The sequence below is a fragment of the Leucopleurus acutus genome (assembly GCF_964270905.1).
Source record: "Leucopleurus acutus genome assembly, chromosome: 7".
In the NCBI taxonomy this organism is placed as follows: domain Eukaryota; kingdom Metazoa; phylum Chordata; class Mammalia; order Artiodactyla; family Delphinidae; genus Leucopleurus; species Leucopleurus acutus.
The window spans coordinates 109,208,602-109,228,860 of NC_139150.1; the positions used below are offsets into that span (position 1 = coordinate 109,208,602).

At 36.6% G+C, this 20,259-nt stretch overlaps 1 protein-coding gene across 2 annotated transcripts; it reads right to left on the reverse strand.

The window, feature by feature from the left end:
• Positions 1 to 383: 383 nt before the first annotated feature.
• On the reverse strand, positions 384 to 19,915 carry CEP44 (centrosomal protein 44). Of its 2 annotated transcripts, XM_082842273.1 has the most exons (11): positions 19,806 to 19,915; positions 18,239 to 18,347; positions 17,292 to 17,339; positions 12,748 to 12,885; positions 10,009 to 10,156; positions 8,666 to 8,812; positions 8,165 to 8,287; positions 6,024 to 6,185; positions 4,613 to 4,819; positions 4,054 to 4,129; positions 384 to 1,611 (listed from the first exon to the last, which is right to left on the reverse strand). In XM_082842273.1, the coding sequence occupies exons 4-11, from the start codon at positions 12,843 to 12,845 to the stop codon at positions 1,421 to 1,423; spliced, it is 1,152 nt and encodes a 383-aa protein (XP_082698399.1). In that variant the 5' UTR covers positions 12,846 to 12,885; positions 17,292 to 17,339; positions 18,239 to 18,347; positions 19,806 to 19,915; the 3' UTR covers positions 384 to 1,420. The 2 variants fall into 2 exon arrangements, with proteins under 2 accessions (XP_082698399.1, XP_082698400.1); XM_082842274.1 differs by lacking the exon at positions 17,292 to 17,339.
• Between the last annotated feature and the right edge of the window lie 344 nt (positions 19,916 to 20,259).

Genomic DNA, 20,259 nt, shown 5'->3' on the forward strand with positions numbered 1-20,259 from the left:
CCTGGAGACAATATGCAAGTCCCAGGTGGAGTGTTTCCAACAGGATGTAAACCATGGTCCTCAAGCCTGTACTTGAAAAAACTACTTAGCACGCTGCCAACAAAGGTCAACACAAAAATACAGTGCTGGAATGACTTCACGCTGTAAAAGAAATGTACTGGCACCTAAGTTTTCCTAAGAATAGTAAAACTGTAAAGCGGTATAAGCACAGCACAAAAATATTTAAGTATTTATTCAACATTGAATGAAAAAGCTAATATACCAAATGGAATTCAAATTCTAATAAAAATATTACAGTATATTAAAACTGTATAGAGAACTCTATGTACAGGAGCCAAAGTCCTAGAGAGGTTCATGCAGAAAATTCTATAATTAGTGATTTGGACATTTCAGTAACTCTGCAGTTTCTTCAAACCTGGAATATAATACATAAATAATATATTAAGTAAACAACAAATTCATAGTGAGGCATAGGAACTAGGTTGCTGCAGTTATGCTTTTGAGCCTTAAATAAATTTCAGTGATTATTTATAGGTAGTTACTGTTAATAAGTATACTATGGCCAGAAGGGGAGGAAAAACAACTGGAGTCAATTATGTGTCTTTAATTCTTGAAGCATAAGTTATTTCGGCGCATCTCAATTTCCAAAAAAAAAAAAATATATATAGTCATTTAAAGTAGTAGGCTGCATGATAATCTTACACAATTTCATTTCATATTTTCTTTCAACTGTTCTTTAAAAAAATCAGGTAATTTCATATTTGTACTAGATAAAAGTATCATATTTAGTACTACCATACCAACAATTTTCTGAAAAGGACTAGCAATACTTTCACAATACTTAAAATGTCTCCGAACCATCCATCTACATACACAATTTAATATTTTGATAAAGTAGTTATTAAAAATAGATAACTTCTTGATTATCAACCAAAAACATCACTGCACTCTTTAATCTCCAATTAATTCCATTAACAATGTTTTACATCACTTGTTGGAAACAAGAACAGTGACTTATCTCACAAACACATAACTGGAGGTGGATTTATTATCCACTGGAGTCTTGAAGGAAATTCCACACCTGATTGAGAGACCTTCAAGGTTTGAAACACACATGCACATTCTTTATATATCGTAATCCAACACAATTCCCTATAGAGAAATGAATTTCTGTTGCCCCTTTCTGTTACTTACATTTTTTTCATCCTTTCCATTTTTTGGATTGTTGTTTCCTTTAATTTAAAAAGCAACAAATTTAGGCCATTTCTCAAAGTAAACCATAATCAAAGATGGACCGTGAACATATAGAACACAGTCTAAAACATTGCATTAAGTACCGTTTATTTATCACAAAGAATTTTTATGAGATTAAGATTTACAGTTTCACTGTTTTTCTTGCCCATGGCTTCTGCAACTAAATCTAATGCTTGCTTGTTCTCCTGACCTTACAGAGGAAATCACCTAAGTAGCTGCCAGTTCTTCTTACCTCAGAAATCTCTTTCAAACCACAGTAATTAATAGTTGAGGTTCTGGGAGTTGAATCGGATGATACCATACGATAACCAGAGGACAAAGGAATATTTGCTTGCCTTTCCTCTTTGCTTTTTCTATCTGTGGAGAAATTAATTTTTAGGTTACCTTTTCCTTTCATAGTAGAATCAAATATCTAAAATTTTATGTATAGAGGGAAGAAACATAAACCTCTCAATATAAAGTGCCTACTGGTATAGGTCTAGATGAGTTTTTAATATTCTTTTAGGATAATGACCTGCATATGGAGATCTGGATATTAAAAACTGGTCAATAAAGATCACAAAAAGTAACATTATCTTTATCATGATAGCAATCAATTGAATATGCAGGTTAATGTATTTTTAAATAAGCTACTGATCCGTGTATATTCTTTTCTTAAAATGGTGGCAACTATTACTAAAACTGACTATATGTACTTCCTAAAAATCAGGAAACATTCCACCCTAAGTTGATATGTATGGGAAAAAATTGCTTAAAATTCAGGTTCACAGATTTATTAAAGAACTGAACAACTTTCCATTTCCAGTATCCTGATATTATTCAACAAAATGATGGCAAGGCTTTCCTACCATCGAATTGGATATAGAACATCAGAGATAAAACAAGTTCCTGTCCAACCAATCTCATAAGCCCTATGTTTTTAGTCATGGTACACTTGGCTGCAAAAACAAGGCGAAAAAAAAAAATCAGGTACCCATTTAAACTGGTTTACATAGTTTAACTGTAAGCCTACACAGACAACCTCAATCAGGGAACAAAGCGTTAGCACGTGAGGACTCTGGTCTCTCATGGAGCCACAGTCTCTCCTGTCTCCTTCTCTTGCCTGTTTGCTCCATTCCTCTACTTACTAATGGGCATGAACTTCACCAAAAGCATTCCCAACTTAACATGATCCTCAGATCAGACTGGTGAACTGTCACTCTCAACATCAAAAGGAATTCAAACCCGCAGCTTCCAGGTAGCATGGAGAGGTAAGGTGTAATGTGTCAGGCTTCATAAATTTGACTCAACTGATCAGGGTCAGATTATACATTTTTTTGAGACTAGGTATTCAACTCATTCATAATCTATAATCCATTTCAGATAGTGGTCTATCTGCTCATCACTCTTAAGTCCTAGCATAGGACTAATGTGTTAAAAATATGTTCTGCAACCTGTTATTTAAAAAGTACTAAGCCCAAACAGGTGAAATCGAACTTGGAAAAGGCAATGTTTTGCAAACAGCAGACTTCAGTATTCTTTCAATGCATAAAAACTTGATTTCTACCATATACAGATAGATACTGGTGACAGAAGCACAGACGTTATGTTAGACAGACCGTAAGATAAAGTTCTTGCTCTCAAGGATCTTAGAGTTGAGCTTTGAAATTTGTTGAGTAATGAATGAAGGATAAATGGAAAAAAGTCAACTTTCTACCAAATCTGAAATTTGTAGTCTATAATAAATCTACTGCCAGAAGCAGCATCTCAAATAATTTTATTTAATGCATCTCAAATAATTTTATTTAATAACCTAATTATTGAACTTGTTTTCTGTGCAATGAAATTGGCATGTGCACTGAATATGTAGTGTTGAAGAGAAAACGTCAAAGCTAGTTTGCCTCTTTTCCAAAATGTCCCATCATTCAACAGCTGTGTGGCCTTTGGCAGTTATTTAATCTCTCTTCCTCATCTGTAAAATATGCGTTATAATAGCACTTATCTTGCTTTGAGAATTAAATGCTTTACTATCGCAGTTGCAACAGTGCAGGTCTGTAGTTACCACTACAATGTGTTGTTGTTAAATTGTTATACACATAGTAGCTGAAAGATTTAATGAGGTTAAACACCCACAGATTTAAAAAGTTAGCTTCATTATGAATTCTCAACTGGACAAAATATCTCTTCTGCAAATATGATTTAATTACAAACACGACAACATTTAGACCTTTGTCTTTTCAAAAAGTGTAAGAATCAAAAAAATTAAAGCTTTAACTGAAAAGCAGCTCAGAAATCTTATCCCTGCTGCTCCGTCACAATGACAACGTCAGTAGCCTAGTGAGGTTAAGTGACACGGAGAAGATTTGTCCTAATTTTAGGTCCTTCTCATTTTATCACCATCAGTGAACTGTTGAAATGCAAGAGGTCTGTAACACTTTACAGGTTACTGACAAATGTGTTTTTTTTCTCTTACATATATTATTTACATATGCAAAAGCTACTATTTAAGTTTAAATTAGAAACTTTGGAGGTCCATTTATTATTCTAAAGCACTTTGCAATTAAAAGAGTAAAACATCTCTAAAAGTTTGCAATTTTGTACACTGGAATTTATTCAACTACTACATGTAAGACTTGTAAGTTGGCTTTTCTAGCAATCCTTGACTTATAGTCTGTAAGTTTGATATTTTCTTTGTTCTTAGGAGCTTTGCAATTTCTAAAAAAATAAGGTTTGAGGATAATTAAAATGACCAAATACTATAAAAACATTTTTGTGAAAACTCCTTACCATATCACCAATTCCAGTACGCCAAGAACTTACCCGGATTGAGATTATCCATGTCGCTACTAGAAGCACAGTCTTCACTCATCTCATTAAACTCTATATATTCATCATTCTGGAATGATATGGTTTAGTATTTAGAATAAAATAAAAAGACATGTTCTCATTTTTATGCTCTTACTGCTAAGCATAAAATATATAGATGACATAATACTTACTTTTGATTATTTTATTTACAAGCAAAACATAAAATCCCTACATATAAAAAAATGATCTCTTAAATGTGGAAGGAGAGAGAAAACTTGAATCTACTAACTTTCTAGGAAGGAAAAACAGGCTAGGACCAGAAATGACATAACTGTCTCTAAAAGCTCAGCTTACAAGTTTGTCAGATTATCTTATTTGATGAAGAGAAAAGCAATAGTCACAACAACCATCACCAAACAGGGTGTTCCTAAACAGGCCTTCATCCCAACTGAACACTTCCCATTACCTAAGTATTCTCTTATTTAACATTCCAAATAAGAGACTAATAATGAACAAAGGAATTACTTTATTGTATCTTGAGATATTCTATAAATGTAAAGGAAGAAAATACCTTTTTAGATAAAAGCATTTCTGTTTCAAGAAGAGTGACACGACTTAGAAGATCAGCCCAGGTTTTTTCATTCACCATCACTTTCCCTTTCATTTTTTCTTCCAAAGATTCTAATCTACTTTCTATGCAAGTCAGTTTCTTCAGCTTTTCTTGGCATTCAGCAAGCATAGTCTGTAGTGCAATAATCTCAGGATTGACTTCTGTATCCTAAAATGATTAGAAAGATTAAAAATATTACACAGATTAAAATTCCTGTAATTCAGTGTATTCCCATTTCCACGTGTTGTTTCAATAGGTACAGCAGGCAGGAGAGCATGAGAGTTAAGAGCGCTACTTTTGGAGCAGGCACCTTGGACACTTAAACTAGCTCATGCGAGATGCCTGATGCCTCAATTTCCTTATCTAAAAAGAAAAAGATGACAAGAGTGCCAACTTCATTTGGGTCTTGTAAGATTAAATGGATTAATTTGTATAAAGCTCTTAGAACAGTATCAGTTTGTACAATAAAACTATAAGTGACTAGCTTCTTATAACTAGATCTAGCAGAAAGCTAAGAGGAAATGACCGAGAAATGAGATTGTTCCGTTTGCTATAAACGGGAAGTAAGCCTAATGGTCATCTGGTAGTTTTTTTTTTTTTTTTTTTTTTTTTGCGGTACGCGGGCCTCTCACTGTCGTGGCCTCTCCCGTTGCGGAGCACAGGCTCCGGACACGCAGGCTCAGCGGCCATGGCTCACGGGCCTAGCCGCTCCGCGGCATGTGGGATCCTCCCAGACTGGGGCACGAACCCGTGTCCCCTGCATCGGCAGGCGGACTCTCAACCACTGCGCCACCAGGGAAGCCCCATCTGGTAGTTTTTAAATGCCAACTGTATACCAAGATGTACAGAAGTCACAAGACATAGAAGACGGACAGAAAAAGAAGTTTTAACGGAAGCAGTAGAGACGAGACACTATAATGGGGTCTGTGGCAATAAAGTGATAGCAACGATATTCCGAGAGAAAGAGAGCAAAAGACAGCAAGGGCCCCAAAAGGAAACTGAAAAGGTGGTAATGCACCATTTTTTTCCATTCATCAATATGGGGAAGAGGTGATAAAGAACCTTCACTAAACAAAGTAGTATATCTCTATCTCTCATCAGATTGTCAATTCCTTGAAGTCAAGTCCTATGTCTTATTCATCTTTGTATTACCCATGACATCTCTCCTAGTACCCTAAATATAAGCAGCAAATAATATCTTTTGAATTATATTCAATAAGACTTATTGATTCTTAAGTAATGGTAACAAAGGTAACATGTCACGATCAATAATTTAAAAGGCTAGAAACGTTCCAAAGATTAGATGCGGAAATAATCACGTATATCAAAGCAAGAACTATCGGCATCTGTTAAAGAAGTCCCAGATTCTTACTTGCTGCTCACACTTAATTTCAGGAACCTGTAATTCAGGAATCTTTATTTCAGCAGCCTTTAAGTCACAAATATCAAATGCTTCATTAACATCTGTTACTGTATCTTCAGGAATGTTAGGACCATCTTCATTGTACAGGTGCCGGATCACCACAGCTTTCTTCTGCACAGAGAAAAACATGTCAGAGATGCTTCCCTGTTCTCCACAATTATTTTAAACATACACGTAGTAATTTTTCAAAAGAAACATCCAATCTTCCATTTAAGATTTACATAAGTTTAAATTACCACATATGCATATACCAAATATTACAAACTTATTATTTTAGGTGTGATGATACAATTGTGGTCATGATTTTTAAAAAGCATTCTTATATTTTACAAAAGTATTGAAATATTTATTCAATGATGTCTGGGACTTGTTTCAAATGGTTTCAGGTTTGGGAGAAAAGATGTTGGGAAAAGTGGTTACAATTAAGAAGAAACAAGATCAGCAAAGAGTTGACAAATTGCTGAATCACAGAATGGATACTTCTGTACAGGTTTGAAATGTTCCATAAGAAGAAGTTATTTTTAAAAGGTTAACACACTATTCACATGTAGGTAATCAAGAACTGGCTTTATGAGTAGGACTCATTACAATTTTTTTTTTTGTATTAAACAAACCACAAAACATAAGACTGTCAATAACAATTCAAACTAAGGGAAAGTCCTGAGAGTAAAGGCACCAGGTCAAACCGCGTTTACGTAGGACTCTTCTGCCTACTTCCTTTTCTACGGGCAATCCACGTATGAACATGAACTCAGCACATGTGACATAGAAGTCACAACTACCACCCCAGAGAAGGCACTGGGGAGGAGACAACTTGCTTCAGTATTGACTCAGTTTTTCATGTAAACAAAGGAATGCACTTACTACTCCAACTTTTCTAAACTGGAATACTTTTAATAACTATTCAAATTTCTGAGAATTAAGAATTTGATGTAATTTACAAAATTCTGATGGATAACAAAGGAAACTTTATCTTACGAAAATTAAAAAGTCTAATGTCTTCAAATTTTGTATCTTTCTTTGTTAGGACAATTTAGATCACCCCTCAGCCCCCATACTGAAATAGAAGATTGAAAAATGCATCCAGTTCTATCAACTCATACTTAGTAAGTCCTTACAGTGGACCTAATCCTGTGCTAAGCACAATGAATATAAAAAATCAGTGTAAGAAAATCCCTGTTTAGATAAATTCTAGTTGGGAAAGGATACAAGACACTTATATTCCTTTTCATATTGCCCTCATCACCTGAAGCAAAACAGGCATATTTTTTTTTAAAGTTACTGACATAAGAGCCTTTTTCTTACAGTTAAATGTCACTACTTTTTATAATAGCGTAAAGTATAAATATCTTCACAGATTCTGTTTATATAACTCATATTTTGAATTGGGGAAAAATAATTCCCTAGATTTTACTTCAGCCAAAAAATACCCACATTCCTTTATCTAATGACACATCGGTTATTCATCTGGTAGTCTATCCTTCAATCTCAAAGGGCTTGCCCAAGGTGGAAGACAGCTGAAAGTATATTTACCATTATAAAATAATATTTTGGCTTCATTTTCCCTTGGAGATGGAAAAACTATCCCTAAAGGCATTGGACTCATTCAGCCACAGGTGCTTGAGGCAGACAAGGGCAGGGAAGATATCTACCAACAAAGAGAAAATATTCAAAACACTACCCCAAAACCAGATTATAGATTTAAGGAACTGTCAATCATTGGATAATTCACAGTCCTGGTATAGAAATATGAATGTACGTAAATCATGACCTATCACTGTAAGTAAAGGGAGGGTCTTTAGGAAGATTAGATATGTAATTAAGTGCAAATGTTCATGATCGCAAGAGGCAGAATTAAAGATTAGAAATATAAAGAGAAAGGCTGTTCAGTTGTACGTTTCTACCCTCTTCTTATAACTTTAGGAATGTTCCCAGATAATATGTGATATGCACTGTTAAAAATCCTTACACTCTAATGTCTAAGCAGAATATTTTACCAGATGCAGTCAGAAAAGTGAACCTTATACGTTGGATTGACTAGGTAGGTAACTCTCAACACTACACAACGCATTCTCTTTGTATTCTCCCACCTTTCCCGAAGTCATAAACCTGCCAGTGATGTCAATGCCCACAGGTTGAGTTGATGTCTTCTCAGCGCTTGAACAAGGTTCTGACTTAGCAGAACTGATTTTTTTTCTTTGTTGTGATGGAGCCTAAAAAAAAGGTATTAAGATGTCATAAATTATGTGGGAAAGCATGATGTATATATTAAATTCCTCTATCACTTAAATTTTCATATGAAATGTGACTGCCAAATAATGCCTAGTCTAATGAGACTACACGTCTCTTGAAAATTACAAAGTGATGAAAATGTATTATGTTTGAACTATTAGTTTAGGACTAGTAGCTCCAAGTCACAAATGTGCAAAAACAAGTCACTAGTATTTAAAGCAAATATCAGGCATTGTAAGGTTACCCAGACCTGTGAATAGTGCAGTAATTGCACTATGCATTAATTTGCTGACTAGGGTATTGACTTAACATTAAAATATAGCAACTTAGCCTAAGTTAAAATCTATTAATAAAATTACCTTCTCAAGACCACTCAACTCCTTGTGCTTTTTCATCACACAATTCAAAATATCACATATAATTTGGATTTTCCATTCTGCAAATCCACATTGGAGAAACTGCTTTTTCGTCAAGATTGGTTTATAATTAAATAGATCACGAAGAAGCTGTAAAGAGGAAACAGATCAATGAAATAATTGGGAGCAATTTCTTTCAAAAATCCAAAATTATAAATGACCACCTGGTCAGGGATGTACTGCCATTTTTGAGAGGCAAGAGGGGAGGATTAAGCCATTATATATAGGGCACTAAAGAAACCTGTAGGGGTGCTGTGAGTCCTGACCAGGTAGGAGAACAGGTAGGAAACAGTTAGCTAGGGATGTATCAGAGTATAGATAGCTGTCCAGAGAAATGAAAAAATATATAAAAAGTTCAAATATCCTCATAGGTACTAAAAAAAAAAAACAAAAAACTCCTTAGCTCGCTGAACAAGATTACTATAGCAGATATCAGAAAACCACAGTTCTATTTGTTTATAGAAATCATGACTTGATTTTTAGACAAGTTGGTAGGCTACTGAGTTTCGATTTCTCATGTATAAAATGAGAGATACAGATTAAACCAGTAATTTTCAAAACCTACTCTGTGGACCCTGGGATTTCCTAGAAGTGCCTCTCAGGCTTCCATGGAAGCTTTCTGGGGTGAGAGACAAAGAAAGGGAAGATTAAACAGAGACTATATTTAAAGGCTACCATTTCATCAAACTCTACCTAAAAAAGAAAAAAATCAAGATTTGATTTGATAAATGGGCTTTACTATTTTTTTAAAAAGGTTAAGAAAACCACAGTACGTGAACAAAAATTAATGATACAAAGTAGGGTTCTGAAAAATCAAACATGAGATTAAGTTCAGGATACATATAGTACAAGTGCAGGTACTAGAGTAGATAATAAGACATGGTTTCAGACCTCAAGGAACACAAGTTGTTCCAACATAAGTTGTAGTCCCTTCTTATAAACAACTAAATTAACTCACAATTTTCTGAACCACAAACTTTACTCACTAAAACCACATTTCTCTCTAACTTCTGCCAGTATACCATATTTTACTAAAATTTGATATAAAAAAGGCAAATGATTACCAATGACAATTACCAGTCCTCATATTCATTAGAGTATGACACATACAGCAAACTTGAATTGCATCTTGATTATAACAGGGACTGCATTTACAGGAGATAAATGCATCTGAAAATACTCTGTCAACTATGTATGCGGCATATATTTGAGTTATAATAACATTAATCTTAAGAAAACCATTCAATGACTTCTAAAAGAATTATTGTTTCATAAATTCAAAGTACCTTGTAGACAGCATCTATGAAGCGTAAGTCATTCTTTGCTATGAGCTCTACATTGGAGTCCACCAGAAGTTCTGCTACATATGGTGAATATGAGGTAAGGGAATAGCTGATGATGGGCAGAGAGGCTGCTGTGTCTCCCTTTACCAAACTGTTAGGAAAAACAGAAAAAGATTTTTAATAAGCTTAATGCCACAAAGTTGGATAATCAGGGATATAAAAGAAATGCTGTCAAAAACTCATAATTTAACACAATAGCCATAATAATTAGGTGATGCACAAGACCCTTTAGAGTCCATCCCCTACTCTAAACCAGTGTAGGCAAATTAACTATGAAACAAAAACTCTTTAGTACCAACAGTCTATTTACCACAGTATTTATTGATTTTCCAAAGCTTAGCCTTACTCGATCTAGTCCATTTTCTCCTACTAATAAAGCAAATGTACGGTCTTACAGTACACAAGTAGGCTTTACGGTTTTGCAAACACTTCTCACATTACCTCACTTGCTCTTTATCACAAAGCTGCAAAGGGAAAATATTAGGAATTCTAAGTTACAGATGAGGAAAACAGGGCTGGAAAAGCTATCAACTGTGACCAGGCTGACCAGTTTACTATCTTCCCCTGACATCAGGCCCATTTGGAATCTACCTTATTAGCTTACGCTAATTCCTCCAGCCCAGAAAGGTATCCTACTCTTCTGTTATCTGTCATTCATTCTTTGTGCATCATCAGTCAAATCTCAAGCCTCCTGTGAAGCCATCTTTCTGATCCACAAGGATCTCTCTCAGAACGACTCCCCAGGTGTTCAGGATCTGACACCTGATGCTCTGCCTTGTACTGTTGTCTAACTGTCTCCACACACAGATCTTGTTTCTCAAGAAGTGCCTTCACTGATTCTCTCACAACAAGGCACAGAAAGTATTTGTTCAACTGATGTGATAATGTACTTACTTAGAACATTTGTTTTCCACAAAATTCAAACACATACATAAATCTCCCCATCCCTGCCCAATTTTTTTCAATAAGGCAGAGAACAAATATGATAAGATTATATTTTGTTTTTTGCAGGACAAACATAAATTGTTTCTCTTTTATGTTCGTGGGTAAAATTATAATTTACCCAATGAGAAAACTGCTCTAGCAACCTTGTCTCTCTGTAAGACAGTTCAAAACAGGAACTGAAAAAGTACTTTTTTAGAGCAAAATGTGTCCATTTTATCCACATTATGAATAGAAAACAGTCAGGTCTGCATTTAATACCTCTTAAGTTAAACAATCTCAAAAATCTTGGTTACCTAGTTTCTAAGGACTTAGACTAGAAACAGTAAGAGAAACAGACATTATAAATTGACAGGCCAACACGAAAAACAGCAGATGTCAGGAAAAAATTTTAAAATGGCATAAAGTATACAGAATCAAAATACGCGGAGTGTGTATCTGTACGTGTATGTGTGCATGTCGGATCGGGGAGCGCAACCTGAAGCAGCAGCAAGTAGCACTACCCGTCTCAATAAACCCTGCAGACATTACTGTCTTATAAGATAATCTAAACTTGTTCTTAATGATACTCTTGGGTCAATAAGAAAATCAAATGTTTGAATGCTGTATTCAGAAGACAGGAGAATCATCAGTATATTTTAGAATTATTCCTATCCAAAATATCTGTTAAAATGTTAATACTTAAAGTGGGAAGAAGAAAACTTGGCTACTCAAACTGACTGAGCCCCTGCCAGTCTGGATAGTAGAGATTTCCCTGTTTTCAGGAACCAGTATATGACTGGTACACACTGTGGGAGCAGACTAGGGAATGCCTTCTGCTTCTCACATATGATGCTCGTAATAACAGTCATCAGAGCTAAACCTTCCCTAGTCTCCTCAGTATCCGTTCACTCGCAGCCTTCTCTTGGTTAGCTCTCCCTAGTTTACAAGACTATCTAGGATTCTACTGCGTTAAACCAACCCAGTTTCCCTCACTTCTTGAACATATGCCTAATCTGGACTTGTCCTTCGACACGGTCATTGAATAAATGTCTAATTAGCTTCTAAGATGTGCCAGGCAGTTCTAGATGTGGGGGGCTGCAGTGAACTAAACAAAACGCCCCAGATGTCAGGCTGCATTCTAGTGGGGGGAAACATTTAACCAGTCAGCCATCCCAGGGAGGAAGAAAAAGAGGTATTAAACGATAAGAGGATGATGGGAGTACCGTATTAGGTTGGCAGAATTAGAGAAGAAATGTACCTTGTGACATTCTACAAAGGCGAGTAAGTCACATTTGGAAAGTGGAAACTAAAGCAAAAGGTTTAAGTGAGATAGCTTAATAACAATCTTCAAGCATGGTATAAATTGTCACAAGAAATCTATTAACTAGTATCTCCCAAATCAAAAAGGAATACCACCCAACTAAGTGTGCGAGGGTGGTAAATTACAGAACTAATGAAATCCATTACACTTCCGTGAGATTAAACGTTGTACAGAGACCACACCTGATTCTAACAATATTGTGCTTCTACTTCTAAAAGTTGTTTTAAATCTCCTGAGTTGGAATTTTTCATTAATTCCTACTTAGAAACAAACTCCTAACTGCTTTCTAAAAATCTCTTAGTCATTTCAAGGAAAAAGTTTAAAGGACCCAGATAAAATCTAGATTTTGATTTAGATACTCCCCTCATGCATTACCTCAAGCATTACCTCACATCATTACTGAAAATAATATAAAGAAGTTTGATATTGTAGCTCACCCTACACAATCCACCTCTCTAGGATAATTTAGCGAGCGAAGCACTTGTTCTAGGTTCCGTAAGCTTCTTTTTAAGTCACCTGTTGCCATATTTAACATTTGATTCAGCTCCAGCTTTGGAAATTATCTAATTTTTCACCTAAAAAAAAAAAAATCCATGAAACACTGCTCAACTCTTTGTATCTTTGAAGCTTCTCTAATATCTTTTGTTCAATCTCATACACACTTACCATATTTATCTTAGCTATTTCTCCCCTAATTCATCTTCACTACTGGTGTAGTACTGTCTTGTATCTTCCATATATTCCTGAATGTCAGGTGTACTTTTCCCCCTCAATATTTTTTCACTAAAAAAATACGTTTGCCTTATGTTCATCTTCTAACAGTGTGTCTGATATTATATGACACTCTCCCAAATACTTAATGGTACAACAAAGTACAATTTGGGAAGACATATCACCCTAAAATAATCTCCATCAATGAGTATTGTGGATGCTTATAAAGGGTACATAATAAAAATCAGTAAGAAATGGAGACAAAGAAATTTAGCACAGATTTGGTCAGTATTCGCAGGGTTCTGAACTTACATAGTTGTAAATCAGATCGTTTGCTTAAAAAATAAAAATAGATAAGTTAAAACAAATTCAGAATTCAGCTGGTTAAATATGGAAGCTGGTTAAATGCATGTTACCTTCATTCCCTTTCTAAACACCACTAAAATGAAAGTAAATGATTAGAAACCATATATACTCATCAGGGTAAAGAAAACTAGAGGGGATTCCACATGACAAAGGATGTGTCAACAAAATTCTGGAAGATGGAAAACGGATGGATGGGTGATAACCAACCTAGCAGAGCAAAGGTAGTTCAATCCCATCCTCCTGTTTAGAAGGAAGCCAACAACAGCAACAGGTTCAGAAATGAGGGGACCTGATACTTCTGAAAGGCTGAAGGGTAAGGCCATGGCCTTGAAATAAGAACGATTATTTGAAAGTCCGTATAAGAAGGTGCTAAACCCTAGATTTTTACTTTCCCTCTGCTTCCCCTCCCACCCCCCACCCCCAGACACATATAACTTGCTCAGCTATAGGCAACTACCTCTGATTCCCCAGGTTTAGCAATGAGTTTTTAGAAAATATCAGCACAACCCATAAAAAAATTGACTTGGAATTCATTAAGATTAAACTTCTGTTCTATAAAATACACTGTTAAGAAAATGAAAAGACAGGCTGCAGACAGAATATTTATAAAACACGTACTGGATAAAAGACTTGTTTCCAAAGTATACAAAGAATTCTTAAATGTAAGAGTAAGAAAGCAAACAACCCAATTTAAAAATGGGCAATATCTGAAAATCTCATTAAAGAAGATACACAGATGGCAAATAAGCATATAAGATGCTCAACATCAAATGTCTTTAAGTAATTACAAATTTAAAAAATGATACCACTGCATATCTATCACAATGGTTAGAATCCAAAAAACTGACAGTACCAAATGCTAATGAGCATACGGAGCAACAGGAACTCTCATTTTTGGTGGGTGGGAACGCGAAGCACATAGCCATTTTGGAAGACAGTTTGGCAGACTCTTACAAGGCTAAACACCATACAATCAGCAATCGTGCTTAGAGTTATTTACCCAAGTGACTTGAAAATTTAGTGCACATACAAGATCCTGCACGTAAATGTTTACAGCAGCTCTGCTCCTAATCACCCAAAACTGTAAGCAGTCAGGATGTCCTTCAATAGCCAAATGAGTTTAAAAAATTAACACATCCATACAACAGGACATTATTCAGCAATAAAGAAAGAGCTATGAAGCCACAAAAAGACATGAATGAACCTTAATGCATATTGCTAAGTAAAAGGAACCAGTCTGAAAAGGGTACATATTGTTTGGTTTCCATTTTATGATATTCTGGAAAAGGCAAAACTGTAGAGACAATAAAAACTACAGAGATCACGGCTGCAAGGATTCAGAGGTAAGAGGGAGGGTCACATACAGGTAATGTGCAAAGCTACCTCACAGAGCGGGTGGATGGAAAAGCTGCTAAGTAACTTTGGGAATGAGTGGAGCCTGTGAGACTAAAGGCAAAATGAGCTGCACAGAAACACCGTATAAAGTTGTTTCCCATGTACATATGAGTTAATTCCACATATATGCTGGAATTAAACAATTCCCATGTACATATGAGTTAATTCCACATATATGCTGGAATTAAACAATTAAACAATTAAGCAAATGGATGGCTAACTAGTAGAAGCCAGGATTCGCACTGCTGGAGTGAGAATTTACAGATAAGCAAGGGGAGGGGACTGGAATGAGCCACACCTCATGGTTTAGTTAGACATGCAAGTATGAACTCATGTTTAGCTTAATATAGATGCAGAATATGTGTAATGCTGGATTCCTGGAGAAATGGCCAATTCTAGAACTGGGTCAGGAAATATGAGATGAGCCTGAGGCATTATATAATTCTAGAAAGTAAGAAATTACACACAAAACAAACAAACCAATCCCACACGTATGTCATAGGGACACAGGAACCAAATGAAGCAGCTTCCAGTGGTCAAAGCTGAAACAATTTGAACAGCAAAAACAACAAAATCAGGCATTTGATAAAATTCAACATTTAGGATATAATTCTTAGTATGTTAGGAATAGAAGGGAACTGCCTGCAGTTATCTGCAGGATATCTACAAAAAATTTACTGTAAACATCATATGTAAAGGTGAAATATTGAAAGCTTTCTTCCTGAGACTGGGAAAAGGCAAGCTTATCCACTCTCACCATTTCTATTCAATACTGTACTAGAGGTCTTAGACAGTACAAAAATACAAGAAAAAGAAATAAAAGGAATAAAGACTAAAAAGGAAGAAATAAAAATGTCATTAGTCACAGACAACATAATTGTATTTGAAAAAATCCAAAAGAAATCAAATGGATTTAGCACGGCTGCTGGATAGCAGGCCAATATACAAGTATCAATTGTATTTCTCTATACTACCCAAATAATTTCTAAATTATGTTTAAATATGTTAAAAAATATATGTGTAAATAATTCACTAGCCTCCAATATCATAAACATGTGAATAAATCTAAAACGGATCTGTAAGACCTCAAAACAAAAAAAACAGAAAACTTCATTGAGATAAATTAAAGAAGCCCTAAATAAGAGGTCTACATCTTGAGCAAGGATTTAAAGACTCAGTAAGTCGATCCATAATTCAATGTATTCCCTCCATGCCATCCCTCCCCAAAACTCCCTGCAGTTTTTTAAAGGTGGAAATTGACAAGCTGATTCCAAAATTTGCACAGATATGCAAAAGATAAACAATAAATAACACAATGCTGAAGAAGATCAAAATTGGAAAATTCAACCACTGGATAATGAGACTCATTATAAAGTTAAATTTAGAATTACTGAAAATATCTGCAAACAGAACAATGGAATGGAATAACGTACAGAAATAGACCATGCATACAATGACACTAGACTTATGACAAAGTTGATGCAGAGTAACCCTGGAAAATAGATGCTCCTTTTCAAGAAATGGTACTGTGTCAACTGAATATCCAAATGGGATAAATAAATCCTGACCCCCTGATGTAAAGGGTACCTCACATCCTTCATAATTAATTCCAGGTTTGTTGTTGAAGATCTACATGTAAAATGTAAGACAAATAGGCTTTCTGGAGATCACAGAGTAGAATATCTTTATGATCTTCAGGCAGAAAAATATTTCTTGTCTTATAACTGATAAAATGAACCACATTAAACTTACTAACTTCTGTTCATCAAAAGATACCCTTAAGAGAGTGGAAAGAAAAGCCACTGAGTGGAAGTTGATACTGTCAATATATACAACCAACAAAAAGATTCACAGCTAAAAGAAAATCCTACAAAGTAATAAGAAAAAGACAACTCAATAGAAAAATGATAAAGAGATCTGATCAGGAACTGTACAAAAGAGTAAATGTGAAAAGATATGCAACCTCATTAATCATTAGGAAATCACAAAGTAAATCCAAAATGTGAGGTTGCAGAGCATTTGAAACAAACCACAATGGTGTGAAAGGGTAAATTAGTACAATTACTTTGGGAAACTTATTAGTGATACCTACTAACATACTCAGGGCCCATGAAACAGGAATATGATGCCAATGAATACAAATAACAGAATACGTGTGTACATTTATGTGCGCCAAAAGACATGAACAATATTTGGGACTTTAAATTAAATGGTTCATTTTTTTAAATCTCAAAGAAAATGATACCATGGAATTATATTTTTAAATGACTCATTTTATTGCACGGTGTAGGGCTTTCACTAGATTCTCAAAGGAGGTTATTCCCAAGGGAGCTTCCTAAACTAAACAGGTAAATAAATGGTTAAGGACTTTTGCTAGAAAGAGACAAAGGGCTTCTAAACTGTAAGTCAATCAGCCAGTGAGGCAAAGCTCAATAACGCACTTAAAAATAGCTAGTATTTGTAACTGTCCCTGGACACTTCATAGAAGGAGAATAATATATAACAATACCTTGAGTATTGAATTCTCTGGGAATGAAGCTCCTCTAAAATGAGTTCACTGACATTAAAAACAAAACAGAACAACACATAAATCAGGTGAGTAGAGTTAGTACGGTCATTTCCCCCTAGTCAACATCCCAGCAGCTGCCTAGGATCCAAATCACCTTCTTACACACCTTCCCTATATCTACACATAACCAGAGGTGGGCTAGCAATTTGCAAAATCCTAAATTTAGTAAGCTTTCTATTTTAAGCCACTGGCCACCCAGCTCTGTACCCTTTCCTCCTCTTAAAGAACATAGAATCTTCCTGTTCCAAGCTTCCTCTCCTTTATCAACATGGTAAAGAACACGTTATTGAATGTACTTTTAAATGCTCACGTGTGGGTTTTAGTCAATATTTTTCAGCCAACCAATTACTTCAACTAAACACATTTTTAGGCAGAGGGAATTTCAAGTAGTGTCAAATGGGAGGGAACTAGAGAAAAGAGGAAGTGATCCTAAAAATTACATTCTACAATATACTGGCCAAGAAGGGTAAACCTTCTTTAACATCTTTTAGGATAACTGGGGGATTTATGTGCATATGGAAGCGGTTGAAGATGACTTCCCAAGACCAGCCTTTATTTTCCTGGGAAAGACAAAGTGGGAACTAATCCGGTTGTTGAATGCAAAAAAATATATATTCTTGGGTGTTGCCCCTGGCCAATATAGTAGGTGTTAGCTCGTTTTAAGTTCCAGACCCACGTATTGTAACACAATTCTTCTAGGGGGACCTTTTCTCCTAAGACATTCTATAACTTTTATCTCTTCCCACAGACTTCCTTTAATCCTTTCAGATGTATGTCCCATCTTTGCGGTACATGGAATTTTTGTTTCATTTAACACTTTATGGTATCTTTCCGTCCTTCCTTTCTCTGAAGTCCTGTAACATATACCAATATCTCATTATTTCTACCTTTGGTAATGGAATTTCTGTCAACAAAGTATGTCCCTGGAACACATCCTCTTCAGTACCAGCAGAATAAATATTTTGAAGAAGAGTAAGATACAGGTACAGCTGGGATCTGTAGGTGAAGGAGATAAGTGATAAACAGGATAGAAAAAAACAAAGGGGTTAAAACATTTTTGAGTATTATAGAAAAAAATTACAGCTACTGCTCTACACTTTCACGAAAGGCTTTACTTTTCTATTACAAAACTGAAAAAAACCCTAGAAATTAAGACATTAAAAAAAGCTAATTTAGCACTTGTGCACATTTTAACATAGTAGTTTCAGACATGAAAAGTAACTTTTTAATAAATCGCTTAACATTTTCGCTTTATAACCCTTATAAAAAGAAATTAAAAGACAAAAGCATATATCACTCAGCTTGTAGCACAGATTCAACCATTAAGATGGTCTCAATATTGCTTCCTAGCTTCCTCCAGAGAGTTCTCTGCTACTAGTTAGGTCTGCCCCACTGAATTTATTACAGGAGACATCGTGGCAATGGTATAAAATAGCATTTTTAAGATTTTTAATCTAGTTGAATCTTACTGTTGTTAGAGGTCATTAAATGATGCCTCCCAATGGAATGCCATTGAATTCAGTGATTTTTGTTCAGAATGAAGCAACTACACCGACTGGTGTAAAGATGACGGTCGATGGCTAAGAGTTTGTGACAGCTCATAACGCTAAATATTATCTATCAAAAATAGAGGAGAGGGCTTCCCTGGTGGCGCAGTGGTTGAGAGTCCGCCTGCCGATGCAGGGGACACGGGTTCGTGCCCCGGTCCGGGAGGATCCCACATGCCGCGGAGCGGCTGGGCCCGTGAGCCATGGCCGCTGAGCCTGCGCGTCCGGAGCCTGTGCTCCGCAACGGGAGAGGCCACGGCAGTGAGAGGCCCGCGTACCGCATTAAAAAACAAAACAAAAAAAAAATAGGGAAAAAATTGGGGAAAACGGGGAGTAAGGGTCAAGTATATAACTCTGTAGGATTGCTGTATTCATATACAAAACCGTTAAAAGGTTTGTGGATACTTTTAGAAAAACAGTCTACTACAGCCCTAATTCCGGAAGCCAAATTTCAAGATTGATTTTGTTTTTTACGGTAAGGGAAAAAGCTACAGTCCTTAGGAAAGTGGAGAAACACTGAAACACTAGGGAAATGTAAAGCAAGGAAAACATCAACTATTCTCAGCTCTTCCTTCTCATCAGTATTTCCGAGGAGCCGGACTGCCCCTCAGCTCAGAGGCTCCAACAGCAGGAATCGGTCCGTCTAGGACTTTCCACCCTAAGTTACAACCTGATCTGAGAAGATGAGCTCTTCCCATTTCTTCGTTATAAAAAGGATATCCCAGTCGGGTTCATGGGCAAGGTACGTCTAGCGCTCTCCTCCCCTGCACTTGATTTAAAAGGATGAAAAGGCAGCCCTGGTCACTCGCCCCAGCCGGGGCCTCGGTTAGGGCAGCGGAGAGAGACGACCCCAGCCCATCCCGGGGCGCAGCCCCGCCTGCACCCCCGCCGGCACCCCCGCGCTCACCCAGCAGCGGCCGAGCAAAGAACGGGCTCCAAAGGCCTCCGGCCCCGCACAACGGGCAGAGGAGGTGGTAGCATGTGCAATCCCAGAGCCCCGGGAGCCCAGCCTCCAGCAACGACTCCCTGCGGCCCGACGCCGATGACGGGACGCGCTTCTCCCGCCGACCGTTTGTATTCTGAGCAGCGGGTGGAAGCCCGCCACGCACCGCGGCAGGATCTTCCAAGCTACCGGGTCCCCTGCGCTCCTGGATTCCCCGCTGCAGATTCCACAGCACGTTCGTACAGAGGCCTGGGAAGACTGACCCTGCCGAGAGTCTTTTCTACGTCCAGTCCGATCCCAAGGTGCAGATTCGAAGTCTGCCTGGTTCTGAGGCTCAGAGGGGCTCGGACTGCGAAGTGAGAGACCGGGACTCTGTGGCGAATCGTAGATCGAGGGGATAAAAATACTTCCTCTTGAA

Bases quoted from the DNA above. Each gene is read 5' to 3' on its own strand.
- CEP44 (XM_082842274.1), bottom strand. From the start codon at position 12,845: ATGTTAAATATGGCAACAGGTGACTTAAAAAGAAGCTTACGGAACCTA. The intron at 10,157-12,747 runs GTGAGCTACAAT...TTTTCCTAACAG, and splicing joins AGAGAGGTGGATTGTGTAGG to TTTGGTAAAGGGAGACACAG. The intron at 6,186-8,164 runs GTGGGAGAATAC...TTCTCTGTGCAG, and splicing joins GGTTTATGACTTCGGGAAAG to AAGAAAGCTGTGGTGATCCG.